Source organism: Panthera tigris, chromosome A1 (genome assembly GCF_018350195.1).
Source record: "Panthera tigris isolate Pti1 chromosome A1, P.tigris_Pti1_mat1.1, whole genome shotgun sequence".
NCBI lineage: Eukaryota > Metazoa > Chordata > Mammalia > Carnivora > Felidae > Panthera > Panthera tigris.
This window is the reverse complement of record NC_056660.1, coordinates 35,521,094-35,541,689: the sequence shown is the minus strand read 5'-3', so window position 1 is coordinate 35,541,689 and position 20,596 is coordinate 35,521,094. Positions and strand designations below refer to the sequence as shown.

General features: G+C 36.4%; 1 protein-coding gene across 1 annotated transcript in view; it reads left to right on the top strand.

Annotated features, from left to right (window-relative positions):
* DIAPH3 (diaphanous related formin 3) overlaps window positions 1-20,596 on the top strand; it is a 503,867-nt gene that overhangs the window by 283,308 nt on the left and 199,963 nt on the right. Inside the window, exons 22-23 of the mRNA XM_015536788.2 lie at window positions 770-899; window positions 18,271-18,395. Coding sequence (XP_015392274.2) covers window positions 770-899; window positions 18,271-18,395 — 255 coding nt within the window. The remainder of the gene's footprint in view (window positions 1-769; window positions 900-18,270; window positions 18,396-20,596) is intronic.

Below are 20,596 nucleotides of genomic sequence, written 5' to 3'. Positions count from 1 at the left end.
CTATCATCCTCCTCAACACACACTTTTATTTTGGAGTCATTCAGACTCCTCAAATGTGTCATTTTCCTCTTCATCTATGGCCTTTTTAAAATGCTGTTCCATCTGCTTGTGATACTGCACTTTTGAATTTTCTTCCTCCCTTCCTAATCCCATACAACTTCCTGTCTACCAGTGTTCAGTTCAGATGTCCTGTCCTCTTAGGCATACTTTGTGATTATTCTTAGTATACTCTTTGTCACACCAGGGTAAATGTGTGTGTGTGTGTGTGTGTGTGTGTGTGTGTGTGTGTGTGTATGTAGGTATGTATGTATTCCCCCCCCCCCCACCCAGTAAACCGCTTCTTGAGGAACTCTGTGTCTTATTTGTTATTGTATCTCCGACTCCTGCAGTATCTAGTAGGCATTCCATAAATATGTGCCAAATTAAAACAAAGAAACTAACGCCTGGGGTTGTTTTAAGTACTACTATTATATAGACTTTCAGGTTACACTGCTGTCCTAAGTATTTATCATACATTTGCTGCATAATAAATTGCATAATAGATTAGATTAAACTTATACTTTCTTTCCAACAAACGTTAATGACGTCACTTAAACCAATTCATAAAGTGTAGCTTTCAAGTATTTAAACCTTTGCAATTCAAAAACAGAATTAACTAATTTTACAATTGACTTAGCTTTTACCTATAAAATGTAGTATTAATGTAATATAAATAGGCAGATTATCAAAATATTTTTTACTGTTTTTTTCTCCCTCTCATCCAATTTAGCTAAAGGACACGAAGTCCGCAGATCAGAAAACAACCCTACTTCATTTTCTGGTGGAAATGTGTGAACAGAAGTACCCTGATATCCTGACTTTTGTGGATGATTTGGAACATTTAGACAAAGCTAGTAAAGGTTTGTGATTTTATAGAAAACATTTCACTGCTTTGGGTCTTCAGTTAGTACGCAAAGACCGAACATAGTGCCTTTTATTTGAATATACTTGCTACTTTGCCACAGTGATTTACTACTGAGTATGTCATTTTAAAAATAGAATGTCATAAGACATTTATTTTATGAGTTATCATTATTGGAACTATGAGTTTAATGGTTTTATATTAGAAAATGAGGCCTGAATTAAAAAATACATTATTTTGTAGTTTATACCTTATGAGTTCCTACCAGCCCCACCCTCTGCTGCTCCTCCCCCCCCCCCCCCCCCCCCCCCCCCCCCCCCCCGCCACCACTGTTACTGGTAAGATGCTTCCTTGATTCAGTGTCATTCACTTGGGGACAATTGTGTGTCTGGGCCAAGCCCCAGTAATCAGTGGCCCCAGTTAGCCTAAGTTCTAAATCTATCTCTATCCACATTGAAGGGACAGACTGCATACTTTGTCCTAGCAGAGACAATTCCATGCAGTCCTTTGTAATACCCAGATAGCTAACCTGCTTCTGGTCCTTACTGGACTTAGATCAGGTTGCAAAGGGTCATGAGAGGATAGGACCTAGTATTAATAGTTGGTTATAATATGATTTGAATGCGATTTTTTGATCACTTAAAGAATCTAGTTTTTATTTATATATCATTGATTTTGTGGAAAACATTTTACATGCTTCAACAACCAGTTTATGAATACACATTTGTATGAATACATACCTATACGTACATCCTTTTTTGGAAGACAACTCATTTGAAGTGATGGGATATCGTTATTCTCACTGTGTTGAGTCCTGGTCATTAGAAACGTCAGACTATTTTTGTAATCATTTTATTCCCTTCTTAAAATTGGAATTTGTCAACTTAAGGATACTTGTTTTTCCCCTATATTTTAGTAATACTTCTTCTTAAACAAACAAACAAACAAACAAAAATCACTTTTATCATTTTCTACTCCCTTTAAATAGTTTCCTGAGATGTAGGTTTCTTTAAAGTATCTATCTCATGCAAGCTTTTTGAGGGTGGGAGGGGGTTAGAAATAATTAGTCTGGATTTTTAAGACCCAAAATAAACTTTTCACTTTATTTTTTGATCTTGCATGTGAATATAACAATACTGAAATTACTTACTTTGCCTTTGTGCTACCTTAGAATGTCCTTGGTGTAAGAAGATAATGACCAAGTATATATGCATGCATTTAAATGGAATTTAAGAAGGGAAAATAATCAAATTATTTTCTCATATAAAACAATGAGATAGGGCAACAGGGCACAGAGGAAAAAAATATTAAAAATAACTCTAAGTGGTTGATTTATTAATTCAAGAAGGTAATTTCTCTAAAATGAGATTTCTGAAATTTTGGAATAAAATGTAAGTAAACAGGCTGAAAGAGAATTGAAAGTGGATGTTCTTGATGAATGGTAAGCATGATAAGTTAAAGAGAAATAGATGAAAAAGTTATGCATAATGCCTTGAAGTATAGAGAAAGTTCTTTTTCTGAAGAAAAGAAAGCTGAGTAGTTGATACATTATATCAACGTTAGGTCTTTGGCAAGAATTAAATCCATGCAAGCATGTTCTGATAATAACAGTTTGCATGTCTGACCACTTCTCCATCTTTCCTCCTGGTTCTAAAACTGAACAGTAAGTTGGAACATACTTCTGTTTCAGATGTACTTTTTAGGACAGAGTTTATTTTCTACCAGTTTTGCTCTAAATTAAGTTTTTAAAATGGCATTTATCTATTTTGACTCATTTGATTGTACTTGAAATTCTCTATAAATATTTTAATATTTTGCTTTTGAAAACTATTTAAATTTGATAAGGGCTTACAGAGTTGTAACTCGGTAATTAGATTCTTTTGTTTGTTTTCTTTTTTGGTGTTTCTGTGGGGGCATTCTAGAGCCTTGCATGCTTCTCATTTCCATCTGTTAGAGCGGAGGCGTGCATATGTGTGTAGGTCAGCAGACAGTGTGAATGCATTTCACTGGGAGCAGCCAACTTGATGTTTGAAATAGAAAAACCATCACTGAGATAGATATATATAGATACAGATATAGATATGGATGTAGATATTATATAGTATAGGTGATTGTTGAGCATAATTTCTTTGTGTGGTTATATTATTCTATTAATGAATGAGAATTTATAGGAATGAACATGAGTTTTGGATGAAATGAGTCTACATTTGCTTTGGAAAATTTCAGTGATTTTATATTATATATCATCATTTAAAAGTTTCCATATTTGAAGTCTCCTCAGTGAGCTATCACATGAATTAAAAAGTACCTTTGTTTTTGAGACATAACAAATCCTGGCCATTAAGTCCTCGTGGATCAGCAGGGGGATCTTTCATTGCAACTAATGAGCTTACCCGTATGACAATTTTCAAAAATCTACTTCATTAGGGCTGCTTCTTTTCTAAGAGATAATGGCTTACAGCTTTTCTGTTGTATTTCGCTGAAAATATTTTGGGTTATTATTGTATTTCTATATACCATTGCAATATTTCTTTTTTTTTTCCCCCTCCTGGACTTTTAAGACTGAATACATTGTCTCTTATCTAAACAGTTGAAGTTTAATGGACTCTAATCTGTGAAGGTTATATTGATTATTTCACAATAACCTGCTTCATTATTAAATTGGAATGGTATTTTATTAATGAGTAGAAAATATGCCAAAACTCTGTGGGTTGGGGGAGTGTTTTAAGGTAAAACCAAGGTAAGTTTATAGTGTCACCTTGTTCAGCCCTGTCTCTTTTAGGGTTCTCATACCTCTGCCATATATCTGTCTTCTTCCCTAGGTAGTCTAAATTCTAGAAATGCCATCTAAGTCCAGTCTGTAACTCACTTATTCATTTGATAAGCCTGTGTTGTATGATTGCTCAGTGTCAGAAACGGTGCACTTGCTGCTGGCCCAAGGTTTAGCGTCTGTGTCTTGGTGGAACCCAGGCTCCCTCATTGGCACCCGGCTCCTGTTCCACGGGTTCCTCTTAGATTCTCAGTACCCTTCACTTCCACCTCCTGTTCGATGCAACTTCTAAGTATTGCCATTGTTATAAGCCTAATACTGAGCCCCACTACGCATAAAATATGGCTCTTAATTCCTACAGCCTTAACTTCTTCTCCCCAAATGTTATTTACTTGAGAAAATCCCTTTTAGTACCTTTTCTTTTGATTTCCTTTTTCTCATTCACCTTGCCTCTCTTCAGCCTTCAGCATGCCAACTGAAAGCCATGTGGTGGATTTTAAGTTAAATTTGTGGAAAGTGGCAGCTGTGGCCTACAATGTTGCCTAGCTCTCTCCTTTATCGAGTAACTTAGAGTAAATGTCACCTTCCCTCTGGTGCTTTTTCCTGGTCGTTCCTGGGAGCCTCCCCTAAGTTTCAGCGTGCTCTACTCTTTCCTTATGCATAAATACATACGTTTTCCAGAAAAATCTTAGACCTTATTTAAGAACTAGGAGTCCAGCCTGGAGACTGTTGCTGGAGCTTTTGGAGATGGAATTAGCTTCTAGAGAAAGGGCAGCCTTCAGTGAATTGTCAGAGTGGATTTAATGATGGCCCACTTCTAATGTTTTTCACTTTTTTCCATTTCCATGTGTTTAGCTTTCAGGAGCATTCTTTGATGTCTTGTATTTGATTTTTGTCCTCTTCATTTTATTGACTTCTCTGCTTTTAAGACTGTTTGTTTGATTTTTAGCTAGTAACTCCTTGCCCTGACCCAAATATTTGTCTCATCAAATACATCTCCAATTCCAAAGCCTTGTGACTTTCCAGCATTTTATGATAAATGGCTTACCAAATACCAAATGTTTATCTTTTATTCACCTACTGTGAACACTTAGAACACTTCATTTCCAGGTGGCAGCCACCTGGAAATGCCTAGTGTTTGGAATTTCAAATTCATCTGCTATAATAAGTAGAAAGCATTTTCGAAGGCTCCCATTGACCTCCTTGTACTATAGACTTCTAAAAGTGCCAATTAAATTTATTAGTTTGGTATATATTTTGGATATTCAGGATTAATTATGAATTCAGTCACATTTTACACATTACATGTGTACTGTAAATACATAAAAATATTCATTGTGCGACAGACTTAATAACATAAATAGCATTGTGTTTGTTGGAACCATTCTGTCATGGAAGTCATAGGTTACAACCTCATAATTTTGTGAGATAAATAATTCAGTTGGTATTACAAACCAATTGTGGGATATTAGAGTTTTCTGAAAATACACATTTGTGTGCATTTCTGTCAATACAGTGAAATAATTTGAAAGAACATGGTGGGGGGGACATTTATAATAAAACAATTTAGAGAAGACAGCCATGTTAGGGTATTGCTTTAATTGAATTGTCGATAAGGAGCACAAAAATATATTCTACTAGGAACTGAATTCTGTCTCCATATGTGGAAGCCCTAATCCTTAGTACCTCCAAATGTGATTGAATGTGGGTTTAAAGAGGTGATGAGTAAATTGAGGCTCGTAGGGTCAGCCCTAATCCAATCTAACTTGTGTCCTTATAAGAGGAGGACATTTGGACAGATAGACAACGGGGATTCGCATGCACCCAAGACCATGTGAGGAGACAGCAGGAAGGTAGCCATCTATCTGCAAGCCAAGAAGAGAGGCTTCAGAAAAAAACAGATTACTGACACCTTGGTCTTGGGCTGAAGAACTATACGAAAATAAGTTTCTGTTGTTTAAGCCACCCAATGTGTGGCATTTGTGATGTGGCCCTAGCAAACTAATAGAATAACTTAAGACATTTTTCTTGCTGAGGGTTTTTGGCTATAGAATAGAGTAGCCTATACAGAATGATTTTTTACTTTATCAGATCACTTAAACAGTCATAGACCTGCTGTGTTAGATGTTCACTAGCAATCAATTTAGGGATATCAAAGCCTTTTGTGCAAACCATGAGTTATCACATGATTTTACATAATTGCAAGTATGCCTCAATTCCTTTTTTGAATAGACATGACACAGATTAGTACATATATGAGGAAATATTGAGGCAATCTAAATAAATATATTCATGAATGTTCACATTTAATTTCAGGGTTAGATCAATGGCATCTCCTAGATTTTATTTTAGAATGCGTTTTACACTGGTATATTAGAATATTTTTACTCACTGTATCCCTGTGTATATTTCTTTACCACCTACCCCTGTTTTGCTACTTGAGTAGTTGTAATTTTATTATAAGCAAGTAGCCAATAAAGGCTAGTAACACTCTGAGTTCTCTGTTGACCCTTTTCTGAAAGGGAAGTGTGGATGGATGGTTGTGCCTTTTTTTGCATCATCCTATAGAAATAGTGAAAACATTTGGGGTCTCCTACCTGTGTAGCAGGGCTCTGCAGATAGACAGTAAAATGACAAGTTATATCTGGGAAGCTACTTTATGACTCCTATGTAGCTAGGTCTCCATGATCCAATTTGATAATCTGTACTCATCTAATAAGTATACTTAGGAATTGTAAAATAATTTTAATGTCACTACAAGCCAAACATAATAAAAGACAAATTTATTTTCAAAATGTAAGTCACATACAGGTTTGCATATATGTCCTAAAAGGGCAGTATTTGTGCAATTTTATATTCAGATTAACACTTTTAACATAAAAAGGTAGGATGAAATATAACTGGGCCATTCACAAGGTAAATACAGGATTTACGAAATCCTATATACGAAAAACATATATAGTATACTGTGAGCACAGTCTACTGGGAAAAGGGCCACAAGGTCCAAGTTGTCTGATGAATAATAGCATTTTATTTAAATTGTTCCAGTTTATTTCCAGGGATTGTCTGTATAGAGTTGGCGTCAGAAGTTTCCACTGGAGACTTGCGTGTAAGGTTGTATTGCACTGTTTCTCTGTGCAAATATAAACTATTTTGAAAAGCAGCATAATGGAATGCAGAGAGACCATGGTCAAAGTCCCTAGAAGGATTAAGGATTCTTTAGACTGACATTGAGGAACACGAGGCATGGAGGAACTGTACTTCCAGCTCAAGATTGCTTTTTGAGATACTGAGCTGAGAACATTTCCCGAATCGGCTGCTGCTTGGGCTGATAGATGATGATGAAGAAGAAAAACACATCAGGAAGACCTCTATATCTTTTTGGAGGTTAGCAGACTGAAAGTGGCATCAATACAGCATTAATCTTTTCAAGAAACTAACAGTTTACAGTGTTTGCAGATTTTTGGCCAGCTACAGATTTGAAATAGCTACTCGAACAGTTCTATCAGTGTCACCTATGAGCCATATCTAACATCAAGTAACAGGACATCAAGTAACAAGACAGGATCAACAGTGACAACCAAGGTCTTAGAGCTCTCAGACTGCTGACGGCGAAGCAGTATTTACTGCACCTCAGTTTTGCAACATGAAGTGGAAAATTATAAACAAGGTGGATGAAAGAAAATTTCAGAATGAGAGCATGTTGAAGGATAGCTTAACAAAACAAATCTGCACAATGAAGAAACCTAAGCAGTGGATGCAATAAACTCACTTCCGGCCATCTGCTGAATGTCACTGCTCACACGGTTGACGTGTAGCCAACTGGGTGAAGAGGCCTGGGGTTGCTCAGATGCTGCAGGTGAAATTGCCAACCACTCCCCAGAAACCAGGCTATATGCAGCTTGTAAAGTCTTGACATAATAGTTGTATTAACTTCATAGGGCTTCCATAAACCAGTTACCACATATTAAGTTCCTTTAAACAGCAGAAATATATTCATTTATTCTTTCACTATTCAGGAATACAGAAGTCTGAAATCAAGGTGTTGGTACTATTGATTCCTTCTGAAGGCTTTCAGCGAGGAGCCCTCTAAGGCCTCTCTTAACTTCTGGTGGCTGCCAGCAAGCTTGCTTCCATTTTCATCTTGTCTTCTCCTCTGTGTCTCTCACCTTTCTTTGTAAAGACAGCAGTAGGGGCACCTGGGTGGCACAGTCGGTTAAGCATCCGACTTTGGCTCAGGTCATGATCTCATGGTCCGTGAGTGCGAGCCCTGCATCAGGCTCTGAGCTGACAGCTCAGAGCCAGGAGCCTGCTTTGGATTGTCTCCCTGTCTCTCTTTGTCCCTCCCCTGCTTGTGCTCTCTCTTTCTCTCTCTCCCAAATATAAATAAACATTAAAAAAAAAAAAAAAGACCCCAGTCATTTGATTTAAGGGTCACTCTAAATCCAGAGTGATTTCATCTTGAGATCCTTAACTGATTTCCTGTGCAAAGATCCTATTTCCAAATAAGTCACATGCTTAAATGCTACATGGCCATGAATTTGGGGGGTGGGAGGAATACTATTCAACTCCCTATAGTCGTCCTTGTCCTCACTCCCATAGCTGCCCTGATACAGCACCATCATCTCTGAGTATCGTAAAATGGTGAAGTGCAGTTACACAGATAGACATATATATGGAAAGAGTTTGTCATTATGTTGTGAAATGTTTTGGTGTTTAAGGGCTGTTGTTGATGAGCTTGTGAGATATCCTTCCCTTTCATCATCACATGCAAATACTACAGCAGTTAAAACTGAAATTTATAATATGCCTCTGAATATAAGGAATTTTTATTAACAAATAGTGAGAGTTACAATAACTCCAATAAATAATTTCAGTAGGCAAAATAAAAATGTGATCCCAATTAGATTATAGAGGCATTGTATTATGGGAGAAGCTTTTGTTACAGTCACAGACTCTGAGGTTAGACACCTGGTGTTCAAACCCCACGTCTGCCCATTCCTGGAGCTATAACCTTGGACGAGTTACTTATCCCCACTGGGACTCAGTGTTCTTACCTATAAAATGGGGATAATACTTGTACCTAATTCAGAGGTTTGCTGTGAGGTTATACGTGAACATGTGTAAATACTTACAAAGCTTGAATAGCATCATGTAAGGACAATATAAATATTCTCTATATTTGCTATAGTTTTAGCTGTTATTTTTCAATGATAATTTCTTGTTGACACACATCTGCCTATTCTATCACTAATGATGCAGATAAAAATGTCTCTCTGTGTCATATAATTACATAATTTTAACATGTATTCTGAATCATTATTTGAACAGATCCCAACTGTGTCTTGCCTGAAACTTATGCAAGCTTTAGAATACAAAGCTAATAATTGCATAGATTTATGTTATTGAAAATATTATTTACTTTTCTAAAATATTATTTACTTTTCTAAAACCTAAAGAATGATATAGATGTGGGAAACTGCACAAATCATACATGCACAACACAATGCAATTTTGCTAGTTGAACATACTAGCATAGAGAAATGGAATTTGGGAAATGAGTTTTATTTTCCTTCTTCTGCCTCAGCCTGAGTCACTATTTTTATTTCCTCTTTTGAACTTCGATAATAAGATTTCTTTTGAAAGAGGGCTTCTACTATTAAAAGCCTGTAAAAAATAGCTAGGGTCCAGTACCTCTTTGACTTGGACTTACTTTTTTCTGGAGGTGTCTGCATGTTGTTTAAAAAACAAATTTACCGGCCCAGAATTACTAAGGAATTAGTTACTTGGGAATGTTTTCCATTTCCATATGAAACATGAAGTAGCAGGATAAATGATAGAAGTTGCTAGAAACATCGAAAAAGATATTTGTATTCATAGAAAAACCTAAAGAAAATGTATTCTGGATAACCTTCCCCTCTCCCCTCAGAAGAGGTTATCTTCTAGTATAGATTGAAAATTGATCAGCAACGAGACTGTTTTTTCATGTGAATATGTTTATCACTGTTAGGACAGTTTCTGAGCAGGTGTCTGTCAAACTAATTTTTATTTTATTTTATTTTATTTTATTTTATTTTTTTGAGAGAGAGAGCGAGCAAGCAGGGGGATAGGGCAGAAGGAGAGAGAGAATCTCCGGCAAGCTCCACGCCCAGTATGGAGCCAAAAATCTGGAGTCGGACACTTAACCGACTGTGCCACCCAGGTGCCGCCCCTCAAGCTACATATTTAAAGGGAAAAAGTACTAGTGCTCATTAATAGTTGTGGATATATTTTGACCCTAGAAGGAAAGGAATCTTTCCAAAAATTTTGTTGAATTCTCACTGTGTAGCAGACAGTGTGCTAAGCACTTGTGTTGGAAAAGATCAGACTTGATTTTGAGAGGGAAGAAATGAAGCAGTGGCTTAAATAAGATTGATTCATTCATTATTTGAAGAGCCATTTATCGAGTGCCTCTTCTGTCCAGACACAGTTTGGGATTCTGGATAGGGCCATGAGCACAGAAGAAGCCTCTGCTCTCTTGAAGTTTCCATTTTCCAGAACATGTGCCAAATGAAGAAGTCCATGTATATTTTGTTAGATGGTTAGTTCTAGAATTCCAGGGTAGGGTTTTGTTTCGTTTCTCCCACAATTAAAGTTGAGTGGTCAGAGAAGGCCCCATAGAGTAGGTGGCCTTTGTGAAAAAAAATGTGAGGGACGTGTGAGGAAGCAAGGCATAAAAGAAGGTGAGGCCAGAAAAGTAACAGATTCTATAGGACATGATTCATCATTAGATGGATTTTGACTGTACTCTGAGATAGGGAGCCATTAGAAAGGTTTTGAGCAGCAGGGTGGCATCTGACTTGTATTTTCAAAGGCTTGCTTTGGCTTCTGTGCTCAGGGAAAAAATACAGAACAATGCAGGAGCAGTGAAACCACTCAGATGCTGTAATAATCATCCAGGGGAGAAAGCATGTTGGCTGGGACCAGAAGGAGGAGGTAGCAACTGTGGTGGGAAGTATTCAGACTTTGAAGGTAGAACCAACAAGACTTTGTCCAAGGTTGGGTGTGTTGGGTATGACAGAAAGAGGAGTCACAACACCAATCACATACTGAGATGTAGAAGCGGATTCAAGGAGGAAGACAAGTTCCGATTTGAAAGTGTGAGTTTAAGATGCCTACTAAATATCAAGGAAAGATGTTCAATAGGCAGTTGGAGCTCGGGTGGAAGATAGATGTGTGGGAGAAAAATGAAATTTTTCATGTCTAGAGATGAGCAGTCCAGGACGTGTGAGATTACATGGTCTCTCCTAGTCATATGTGAAAATTTGTCTTAGAATTCACACATGATCCGACCTATCCTTCATATTTGCCATGAGGACACAGTAAAAGTGGTAGCCTCTCCCCTCCCATACACAGGCACACAAAACCATTATCATGAGGGAATGCTTTGAATATTGTTACAAACATCTCTATGATGGACCTTTTTTGTATAATATTTACCATGTTCTTGAACATCGTGAATTTTCTTGAATTTTCAAATTTTTATAGGTATTAGTGATCTATTAAATAGGTTGGTCTCACTAATACTGTTTTCTAAAGAGCTGATTTACCTTTAACACTCTCTTCATGGTTGTAGAGGACAAGGCTGCTTCTATCCCTCAGAGTTGGGGGTTGAGGAGGAGGAGGGAGAGTAAGGAGGGGTGTGGGGGGAGGACCATTCAGCCGAACTGATCCAAGGGAGCTCTTTGATTGGCTACATTCATCCTTACAAATAGGACTTTTCTTCTCTCTTACCTCTTTCCAGGTTCCATACAAACATAGGCTGTTCTCTTGCAGTGTGATGTTGAAAAAGAATAATAATAACCACAAAACTCTCATTGCATATAATATAGTAAGTTAAGGAATGCAAGTCGGGGCAATTTATTATAAGGGGTCCCATTCACAATCAGAACAATGAGACAGAAGATGAGCTGCACAGTGGAAGGCCAGCGCTTGAGGAGGGTGACTGGTCACTCGGTTCCCACTGCTTCTTTCGGTTTACCTTTGCCTATCATGAATCAAGCTGCGATTCACGTTGAGTTTGTACTTTTCTGTCCTCTTACTTCAGTTTTAGCCTTTTTCAAAATGATAATGGGTTTCATAATGATATTCTAGAACTTAGATTTTGTTACAGGCCTACCGAATGTTGAGCTTTTTAAAATGCTGCTGAGGTTTTTGTCCATCTTGCCCATTTAAGTTACTGTTTGGTTTTTATTTTAACTCACGTTTATAAAATATTCGTACGGTTTTTAAAAAACACCGTTATTTGTTTGGGAGCCTGGAATTGCTTTAACCCCTAGTTTGTGGCCCTCATAAAACAGCCGTGTTTGTGAGCAAGGGAAGGTTAATTTAGGTTGAATGTTTGAATTGTTTTATGCTAATAAGTTGTTTAAGCGTTCTTTAAAGAAATCAGTTTCCCCAGAATGTATCATGAGATGTAAGAATGAATGTGACATTTCTTAGTAAGCTTGTTATGAAATAATAACCAGCATCTCCAGGAGTTATTCACAGAGGATTTTTATTTAATTACAAAGATTATTTAAATGTATGTAATTCCTACACTCTTACTTGAAGTCTTAGCAAATCATGGAGGCCGTTGCATTGCAGAATGCTTATATTCATGATTCCTTTAAACTTAAATATTTATAGTTGTGACTTAACTTTTATGGTTAACATCTCTAATGGGTAATTACCATAATGACGAGGCACTTGAAGACCAATATGTGTGTTGGATTTTAAGGTTTTAGGTGTTTACTCTATTAACCTCAAGAGGTTAAAGCTAAATCCAAAATCCATTCCTTCCGCAAATATTTGAGTGTCTGCAATACATTATGTACCTGAAGATACAAAGACGAGTAAAATACGGTATCTTCCCTCAAGGAATTCCTAGTCATTTGGGAGAGGACGGCACACACAAAGATAAAAGTAATGGAGTGTAGTAATTGCAAGGATAAATATAATTACCAGGTATGATGGGTGGGGAGGGCATCTCACTAGGGGACTAGCTAGAGTTTTTGACTCTTGTTATTATGTATGAGTAGGAGTGATTGAGGTGACAAGGCAAATAGTCTGTTCTTTTCAGCATCAGTACCTAACAGGGTGGATGTAGAGGGATGGGGGAGGGAAACTAGAAGCAGGATGTTGTTCTCAGAGTAAAATGTAGCGGAACGTGAAATAGAGGAAATCCAGGTTGTGGGTGGAGCTCAGATGTTGTCACGAAAGCAGTTTACTGGCTGGTTTTAAGCAGAGGAAGGACATCTTTACATTAGTGTTTGTCTGGAAACTCCTACATACAGTGTGGGAAAGGCACTGAAGAAAAAGAGACCAGAGATCCGAGAAGAGTGAAGACTTGAATGGTGCTCAAGCAAGCAAGAAGTTAAATACTATGTGCTAAATAAAATGCCAGCGAGGTCATGATTGGATCTGAGGTTACAGGAGAGGGAAGGGTAAAGACTAGCAGGTCTCTACAAGAAACAGAATTCATGGTTCTGCCACCCACTGGGGTGTGGAGATTACAGATGGGCAGTTGCCCTGGGGGCAGATGCACATGACATCTGAGGTGACTCAGACATCCCATCTGATTGAATATTAATAGAGTGAAATGTAAAAGTGGAAATTGCCCTTAAAATAATCTAGTCCGCTCTGTTTGATGATGGCTGCGTTTTTTGTTTTTACTTCCAAATAATGGAAAGGAATAAAAAAAAATAAGATTAATTTCTTGGTCAAGGAATGTGACAGTGTTGAAAGATAAAATTCATATACAGGTCACACACAGAGACACCAGTAAATTAACACTTTTTTGAGGGTGTACAATTAAACGCCACTGTAGCTGGGATTTCTAATATAAAAATATAGTCACTCACCTCAAAAAAACTTGACACTTATGAACAGTGTGGTTAAAATTATGTTTGAGGATGTGTAAAGGAATTATCTGTGGAAATAGAATTGCTGAAAAAGAAAGACACGAAAGAAATTCTTACATATTCTTTAGTTTTACCCATCAGATGGCCCAGACATTATGGTTTTTTTGTTGTTGTTGTTTGTTTTTTTTAAGCCCAGAATTTGCTCACATCTTTTTCTCTTGCAAGTGTACTTTGGTCCTTATTTAAAAACCAGTGAAAGTTGGTCACTTATACTTAAGTCCTCTTAGCCATAATGTACAAATAATGTAACCAGAGACTGCTAATAAAGCATAAATAATGGCTTTCCATCTGGAGAGGAGCTGCAAGAAACATTTCTTAAGACCGCTGACTTGCTCTTTATGACATCAGCATTAAAAGTTTGAATATGCCCAAACTCTCTGAATATTGTATTCTTGAAATTAGCAACTTTTCTTTTTAGCCTGACTTTCACAACACTGTTCTGGCCTAATGGTGACGCTGATGGTGATGATTATCTTTACTTTTTGATTCTAGTATTACTAATGTTAGCCTTTAAGCTCTTCATTTCTTATTGAGTTCTAAGAATAACACAGCACAGTGCACTCTCTTAAAAAAATTCCTCATCATATGTTATACAATTTGATCTTTTATGAAATACCCATGAAGTAAAAATAAAAGATAGGCTTCTTCCCCTTTCACTGATGTGGAAGTTGAGCCAGTGAGGAACAACTCCACATCACAATGATAGAATATAGTTGCTGACCCGCTGGCTAACAGACAGTTGGAAAAGGCTCACAGGCTTCTTTCTTAAGCCTTTTTCTCCTCCCACTGGGAAGTGCTCATCACTCATTGGGATGGCTTTTCGGAGGGCGGCCCAGGCTGTTAGACAGCTGGGAGCAACACAGCTCATGAATCAAAATGTACTTTTTTTTGTTTTTGTTTTTTTGTTTTTGTTTTTTTGTTTTTTTTATACTTCCTCACAGGTACTGGAGTTCTGCCTTCTCTCCAGACATGCACTTCTATATATCCATATGGTATATTTAAAAATATGTGTTTGGTCATTTTCCAGATTCCTGGTATAGAGCACCTGAAATCGTTGGAATTTCTTAAGTGATAAGAGCCTATTTTGTATGCTAATGAGATGACTTGGGTAGATGTGGGGGGGAGGACCCTAGACAGCTTCAGGATGGGGGACTGGTCACCAGAGGTGACAAGTCTGTGATTACAGGGTTAGAATTGTCATTCTACCCTGTGACCTCCAGGGAGGGGAAAGGGACTAGAGATAGACTTGAGTCACTGATGGCCAATGATTTGATCAATCATGCCTGTGTAACAAAGCTTCAGTAAGAACTCTGAAGCAGTGAGGCTGAGGGGAAGCTTCTGTTTTGGAAACAGATTGATGTGCTGGGGTATGCCCATAGAAACCATGCAGACTCTGTACTACCCTCCACCCCCGTTCTTTGTGTTTATCTTCCCTTTGGCTCTTCCTGAATTGCGTCCTTTACAATAAAACTGTAATAGCAGGTTTGGTACTTTGAATTCTGTAAAACATCAAATTATGGAAAATAAGCAGGAAGGGGGGCACGGGAACCCCTGAATCTATAGCTAGTTAGTCAGAAGCGTGGGTGATGGGTGGTCCCTAGGACTTGTGATGGTCTTCTGAAGTGAGGGCAGTCTCCTGGAGCTGAGTCCTTAAGCCTGTGGGGGTCCGCATTAACTCTAGGTAGTTAGTGTCAGAATTGAAGTGGAAGATTACCCAATTGGTGTCAGAATCTGAGATTGACAGAATGATGGATTAGTTGTCAAGGGAAAAAAAAAAAATAATCTGTGTCCCCTCCCAATGTTTGCCTTGTGCTTTTTGTTACATTGGAAGCTTAGACTTACTTGTCCTTTCTCTAGGTATTTCCCAAATATGTGTATGTATAATAAATTGGATTAGTGGAGTAAAACATAGTATTTTAAGTACGTGGTTTTGTTCAATGGTGTGTTAACACATTAATTTAAATGTTCATTTAAAAAATATGGTAGCATATCTATCTGTCATACAGCCATCCGCCCAGAATACTTAACATCTATTCCCCTGGGCTTGGCCATATGTAATTGTACTAGGCGAGAATATAAGAAAGTCATTATGTGAAAACTACATCCGTGTACTTAAACGTAGTTACTGACAGGTAATAGTTGTAAAAATAAAGTATTTTCTGTATAGCAAAACAGTTAAAAATCAAGTCTAGAATTTAATTGCCTTAGTTCAAATTGTGACCTCACTACTTTTAATTGTTTGACTTTTCCTCAACTCTGATTTAGTCATCTATAAAATGTGATCTGTAAAATGGGATAATAACAATATCTATTTCATGATTATCTGGTGAGGATTTTAAAAATCAATGGAAAACACTTCAGAAAGGACCTCAGAACACTTAATAAATTTTAGCCATTGCTACTGTCCTACCACATTAGGACTATGACTACTAATATTATGCTGCTAATATGCTTTTTTTTTAAATCTGATTTATAGCGCAAAGTGATTATACAGTTTATAAACTGTTCTGAGCACATATTTACTCAAAATGATTTATGTGTTTTTGAACTTGTATTTATTTAATGAGAAGTTTCACAGCTTAAGGATGTATAAAAATGACTGAACCACCTGTAAGATTTCTTGAGAAGTGATAGGGGAAATGCTAATGAAATGTTAGAAGAGAGATCAAATAGACTAGGAAAGCAAAAGGAATCTCTTCTTGTAGTTCAGATAGAGAACTTTGAAAGAAGCAAAAAAAAAAAAAAAAAAAAAAATTGGAAATGAGAAGAGTAAATGAAACACCCTAGGCCTAATTAAAGGGATGTCTTGGTTGTGAATAATTGACAAACAGACATAAAATTAAAAGAGCATAGCCTAGGAATCATGTGTTACCATCATGAGTAATGTACAGCAAAGATTTGGGTATTTGAGTTAAATAGAAAGAATTAATTAATACACTAAGTGCTGTCATGACAGAAATATTTTATGTACTCTTGTGCGTTATTGTCTTATATTTAAGACTGACAGAGAGGGGAGACATGAGTGGCAAAAAACTAATGAGAAAATATGCGTCAGTATAACTTCACAATGGCTTCACTACAGTGGGAGCCAAAGGTTAACATATTGCTGCTCTTTGGGCACAAACATTACATGTGGCTCTCTGAAGAATTCATTCACTGAAAACATTGTATCGGAAAATTAGCCCGCTAATTGATTTTGCAACAAAATACGTTAAGGTTTTATTAACAGCTATTAATATAACAGAATATTAGAATATTATATTAAAAGCTATGAATAGAATAACAAATGTTATTTTATATACAGCTAGTTTAAAAAACAAAACTCCATATTCTTACGCAATATGATTTTTCATGCTTCCCTTCCATTCCACTTTATGGAACTAAGACTATAACCATATATATTTATTTATATGTATATTTGTATATAGAGATTTATAAATATTTTTTAACTCAGTCCCATTTGTTGGGCATTCAGGTTACTTTCAAAGATATGCCCATTCTTACAGGTGAAACCTGACTTATATCCATTCCTCAGGATTAATTGGAAGCCTAAAAATGGCTGTATGCCTAGAATTATTATATGTATTTTTAAGCATCATTTCATATACTTCACACTGATGGGAAGTAAAAGGAAGTTTTAACCAAAATTCATCTGAACCCAAACATTTGGTTTGGGTTGCTATATCTTTATATATTGTTAATTCTTGATGTCATCTAAAATTATGCATAGATTTTAGGTAATGCTGGGGGTGCCTGGGTGGCTCAGTCAGTTAAGGGTCTGACTTTGGCTCAGGTCATGATCTCACTGTTGGTGAGTTTGAGTCCCACGTCGGGCTCTGTGCTGACAGCTCAGAGCCTGGAGCCTGCTTCGGATTCTGTGTCTCCCTCTGTCTCTGCCCCTCCCCTGGTCGTACTCTGTCTCTCTTTCTCTCAAAAATAAACAAACTTAAAAAAAAAGATTTCAGGTAATGATTCTTAAACGTCTTACTGGGCGACCAATACATTTTGATAGTGCCTTGGTCCCTGATCTACCGTTAGTTCCTTCATGTGCACAGTGAGAGCAACTTTAAGTCGAAGAAGAGAGATTGTCATTAGATAATAAACACAGATTGTGCTCAGGGTACCAATAAAGAAGATGTGATATTTGTTCCATGTGTTGCTCAAGTAGCTTCTGATACCTTTTCATTCCTATTGTAGATGAGCTTGGGCAATAGAGCATCCTTGTCCCTGTCTTTTCCATGCACTGATTGTTTCCTCTCAAGAGATCATGATTTTGAAAAATGTGAAAACTGCATTGAAATTGGTTTATTTTTAAAAGTCTTTCTTTGCCTCTTTTTCTGAATAGATGGATTCTTTTGTAGTGTTTGTTGAGGTCAAGGGCTCTAATTTTCAACAAAACTTACTTATTAAATGTAGTTTGTTCATGTGAGCATTTCCTAAATTCCATCTTCTTTTTAAAAAAAATATGAAATTTCCTTTATATTTGCCTTTAAATATCAAAAGCTTTTTAAAAAGTGAAATTTAGTTTACCTCTAGTATAGTGAATTTTCTTTCTTTATTATCGGAAGGTTTTTCACAAATATTTTGTTCCTAGAGTGTTTTACCTTTTATATATTATAATTTTGTCCTTTCAAGTCATTTAATATACTCTCTTTTAGTCTCTGTAGAAACGCTGGAAAAGAATTTGAAGCAGATGGGAAGGCAGCTTCAACAGCTTGAGAAAGATTTGGAAACCTTTCCCCCTCCTGAGGACTTGCATGATAAGTTTCTGACAAAGATGTCCATATCCTTCTGATATCTAAATAACTCACTAGTCAACTAGAGTTACAATTTATTTAATGATGTAGGTATATTTGCATAACCAGTGCTTATCCTACAGTGCCAGATAACAGTTTTAGCCTTTGCCTTCTTGCAGGGAAATTTATCAATGTGTTTGCCTATCATGAATGATACAGAAATGTACTTTGCTTTCTATTCTTTTTTTTGTTTCACTTTGTATCCATTTGGACATTTTCTCTCCTCTTTTCCCTTCCATTTGCCCTGTTTCATTGTGATGTTCATGAGAAATTGAAAGGACATGAAAACTCAGTTTGAGGAAGTTTGATATCTAATATCGGGATGTGATTTAGATACTTTTGAAATGTTTCAGGAAAGATATGCAGATTTTATAAACTGGTATGACTTGTCAGCTTAATTTCATGGGTTGGTATAAAGAATGATCTCATTCCAGAAACTTTAATATTAAAGATATTTAGAAATACTGCATAGTTCCAAAATCAAAATGGAATTTGCCATGATCACTACTCATGCAGGTCTTCTCCAAACACAAATTAGTATCAGTGTATGTGCATATACATATGTGCGTGTGTATGTGTGTATTATGTATATACATAAATGAGACTTGTGTCCTGCTTAATTTAAAGGTTTCTTTTGAATTCGATTATCTTTGGTTTCACTAACTTTGTGGCTTATTCTCTAATGAGTAATTGAAGTAATAAACTTTTTTTTTAATTTCCTGAAATGAATGTTGAGTTGCTTTGCAAACCATTCTATGAGATTAGAGACTGATATCTTTTGTGTTATAATAAAGTATTACTACAATGCATTATTAAAATCCCATATGGACCTCAGAATTTTATATGAAAGGATAACCCACTTCCAATGAGCTCTTATAAATAGACACTCCTCATATTTTAAACTGAGATAGTTGAAATAAAATAACTGCTTTTCCTCTTTCTGTGCCTTCTCCCCTGAGATTTAGCAAATCACAAAATTATTATTTGGTTTGTCATAGATTTTATTGTATATGCTTTCAGTTTAATTGTGAATTAGTTCATTTTAGCTTTGTTCACTGTCTCTTTTGGGAAATATCATAAAAATGCACTCCAGCAACAATCAATTCAGGCTAATGTGTTTGTTTCCTTTCATATCTTTCCTACTCATCCAGTTTCTTCTTTTATTAGGCAGTGTGCCATTATCGCTACATTTGAGAAGGGTTGTTTTTTTTTTTAAACCAAAGGTGAAATCTGTATTTACCCATCAAAAAATACTCTTGCAGCACCTTCTCATTTGGCAAAGTATACTTTTTAAAACAAATTTTTTATTGCAGAGTTACATTAGTTTCATCATTCTTAGCCTTTTTTCCCTCCATCATTTTATCATGTTAAAATATTCATATGTGACAGTTTATTTTAATCATTAAGCACTGTTAATTGAAGTACTTTTATTGTTCCCTATAGAGAGAATGCATTTTAGCAAAGGGTTTGCCTGCATACAGTTTCTGGTAATACACTTTGAGCATACTAATTATGAGGCTCCGGTTTCTAGAACCTATAAACTAAGATAAATTCCTGAGCTTAGAGGGAAGGTGGTAGAATCCTGCTCAGCAGAGGATCTCAGGACCTATCCATACTTGTATTCATATGACACAAGAAGCTGAATGATGTCGGCTTCTGGAAAGGTATGCAGCTCATAAAAAGCAACCAGCAGGAAATCAGAAACAGGAAGGATGATGCTTTGTTGGAAACAATTTTTCATTCTGAGTACAATTATACTCCATGGACAAGAAAGCTACTACATCCTGTCGCTAAATATCACAACCTAGAAGCCTCTAATGAACTGATTAGCATTCATGTATCTCTTGGAAGTCAGATATACGAACAGTTGGTGCACTTTGCTATTGACAAAGCTTATAATCATAAATATTCTTTGCTGAGATTAGATTGCACTGGTTTGCTTTTCATCTTGGTTAGACATACTAGTTTCGAAGTAATTAAATTCATTCATTGCAAAGCTTTGTTTACTTTAATTAGGACTGACAACAAGTCACATTTTGAATATTAAATGGATTTATATAGATCTTATTAAAGTGGCAAATTGTGAGCTTCTTAATCAGATCTTACAAAATGAAAGGATTCAGAAACTAAAATGCACAATGAATAAAAATGTATTTAACTGAAGTTTGGGCTATTAACGCTCTAACTT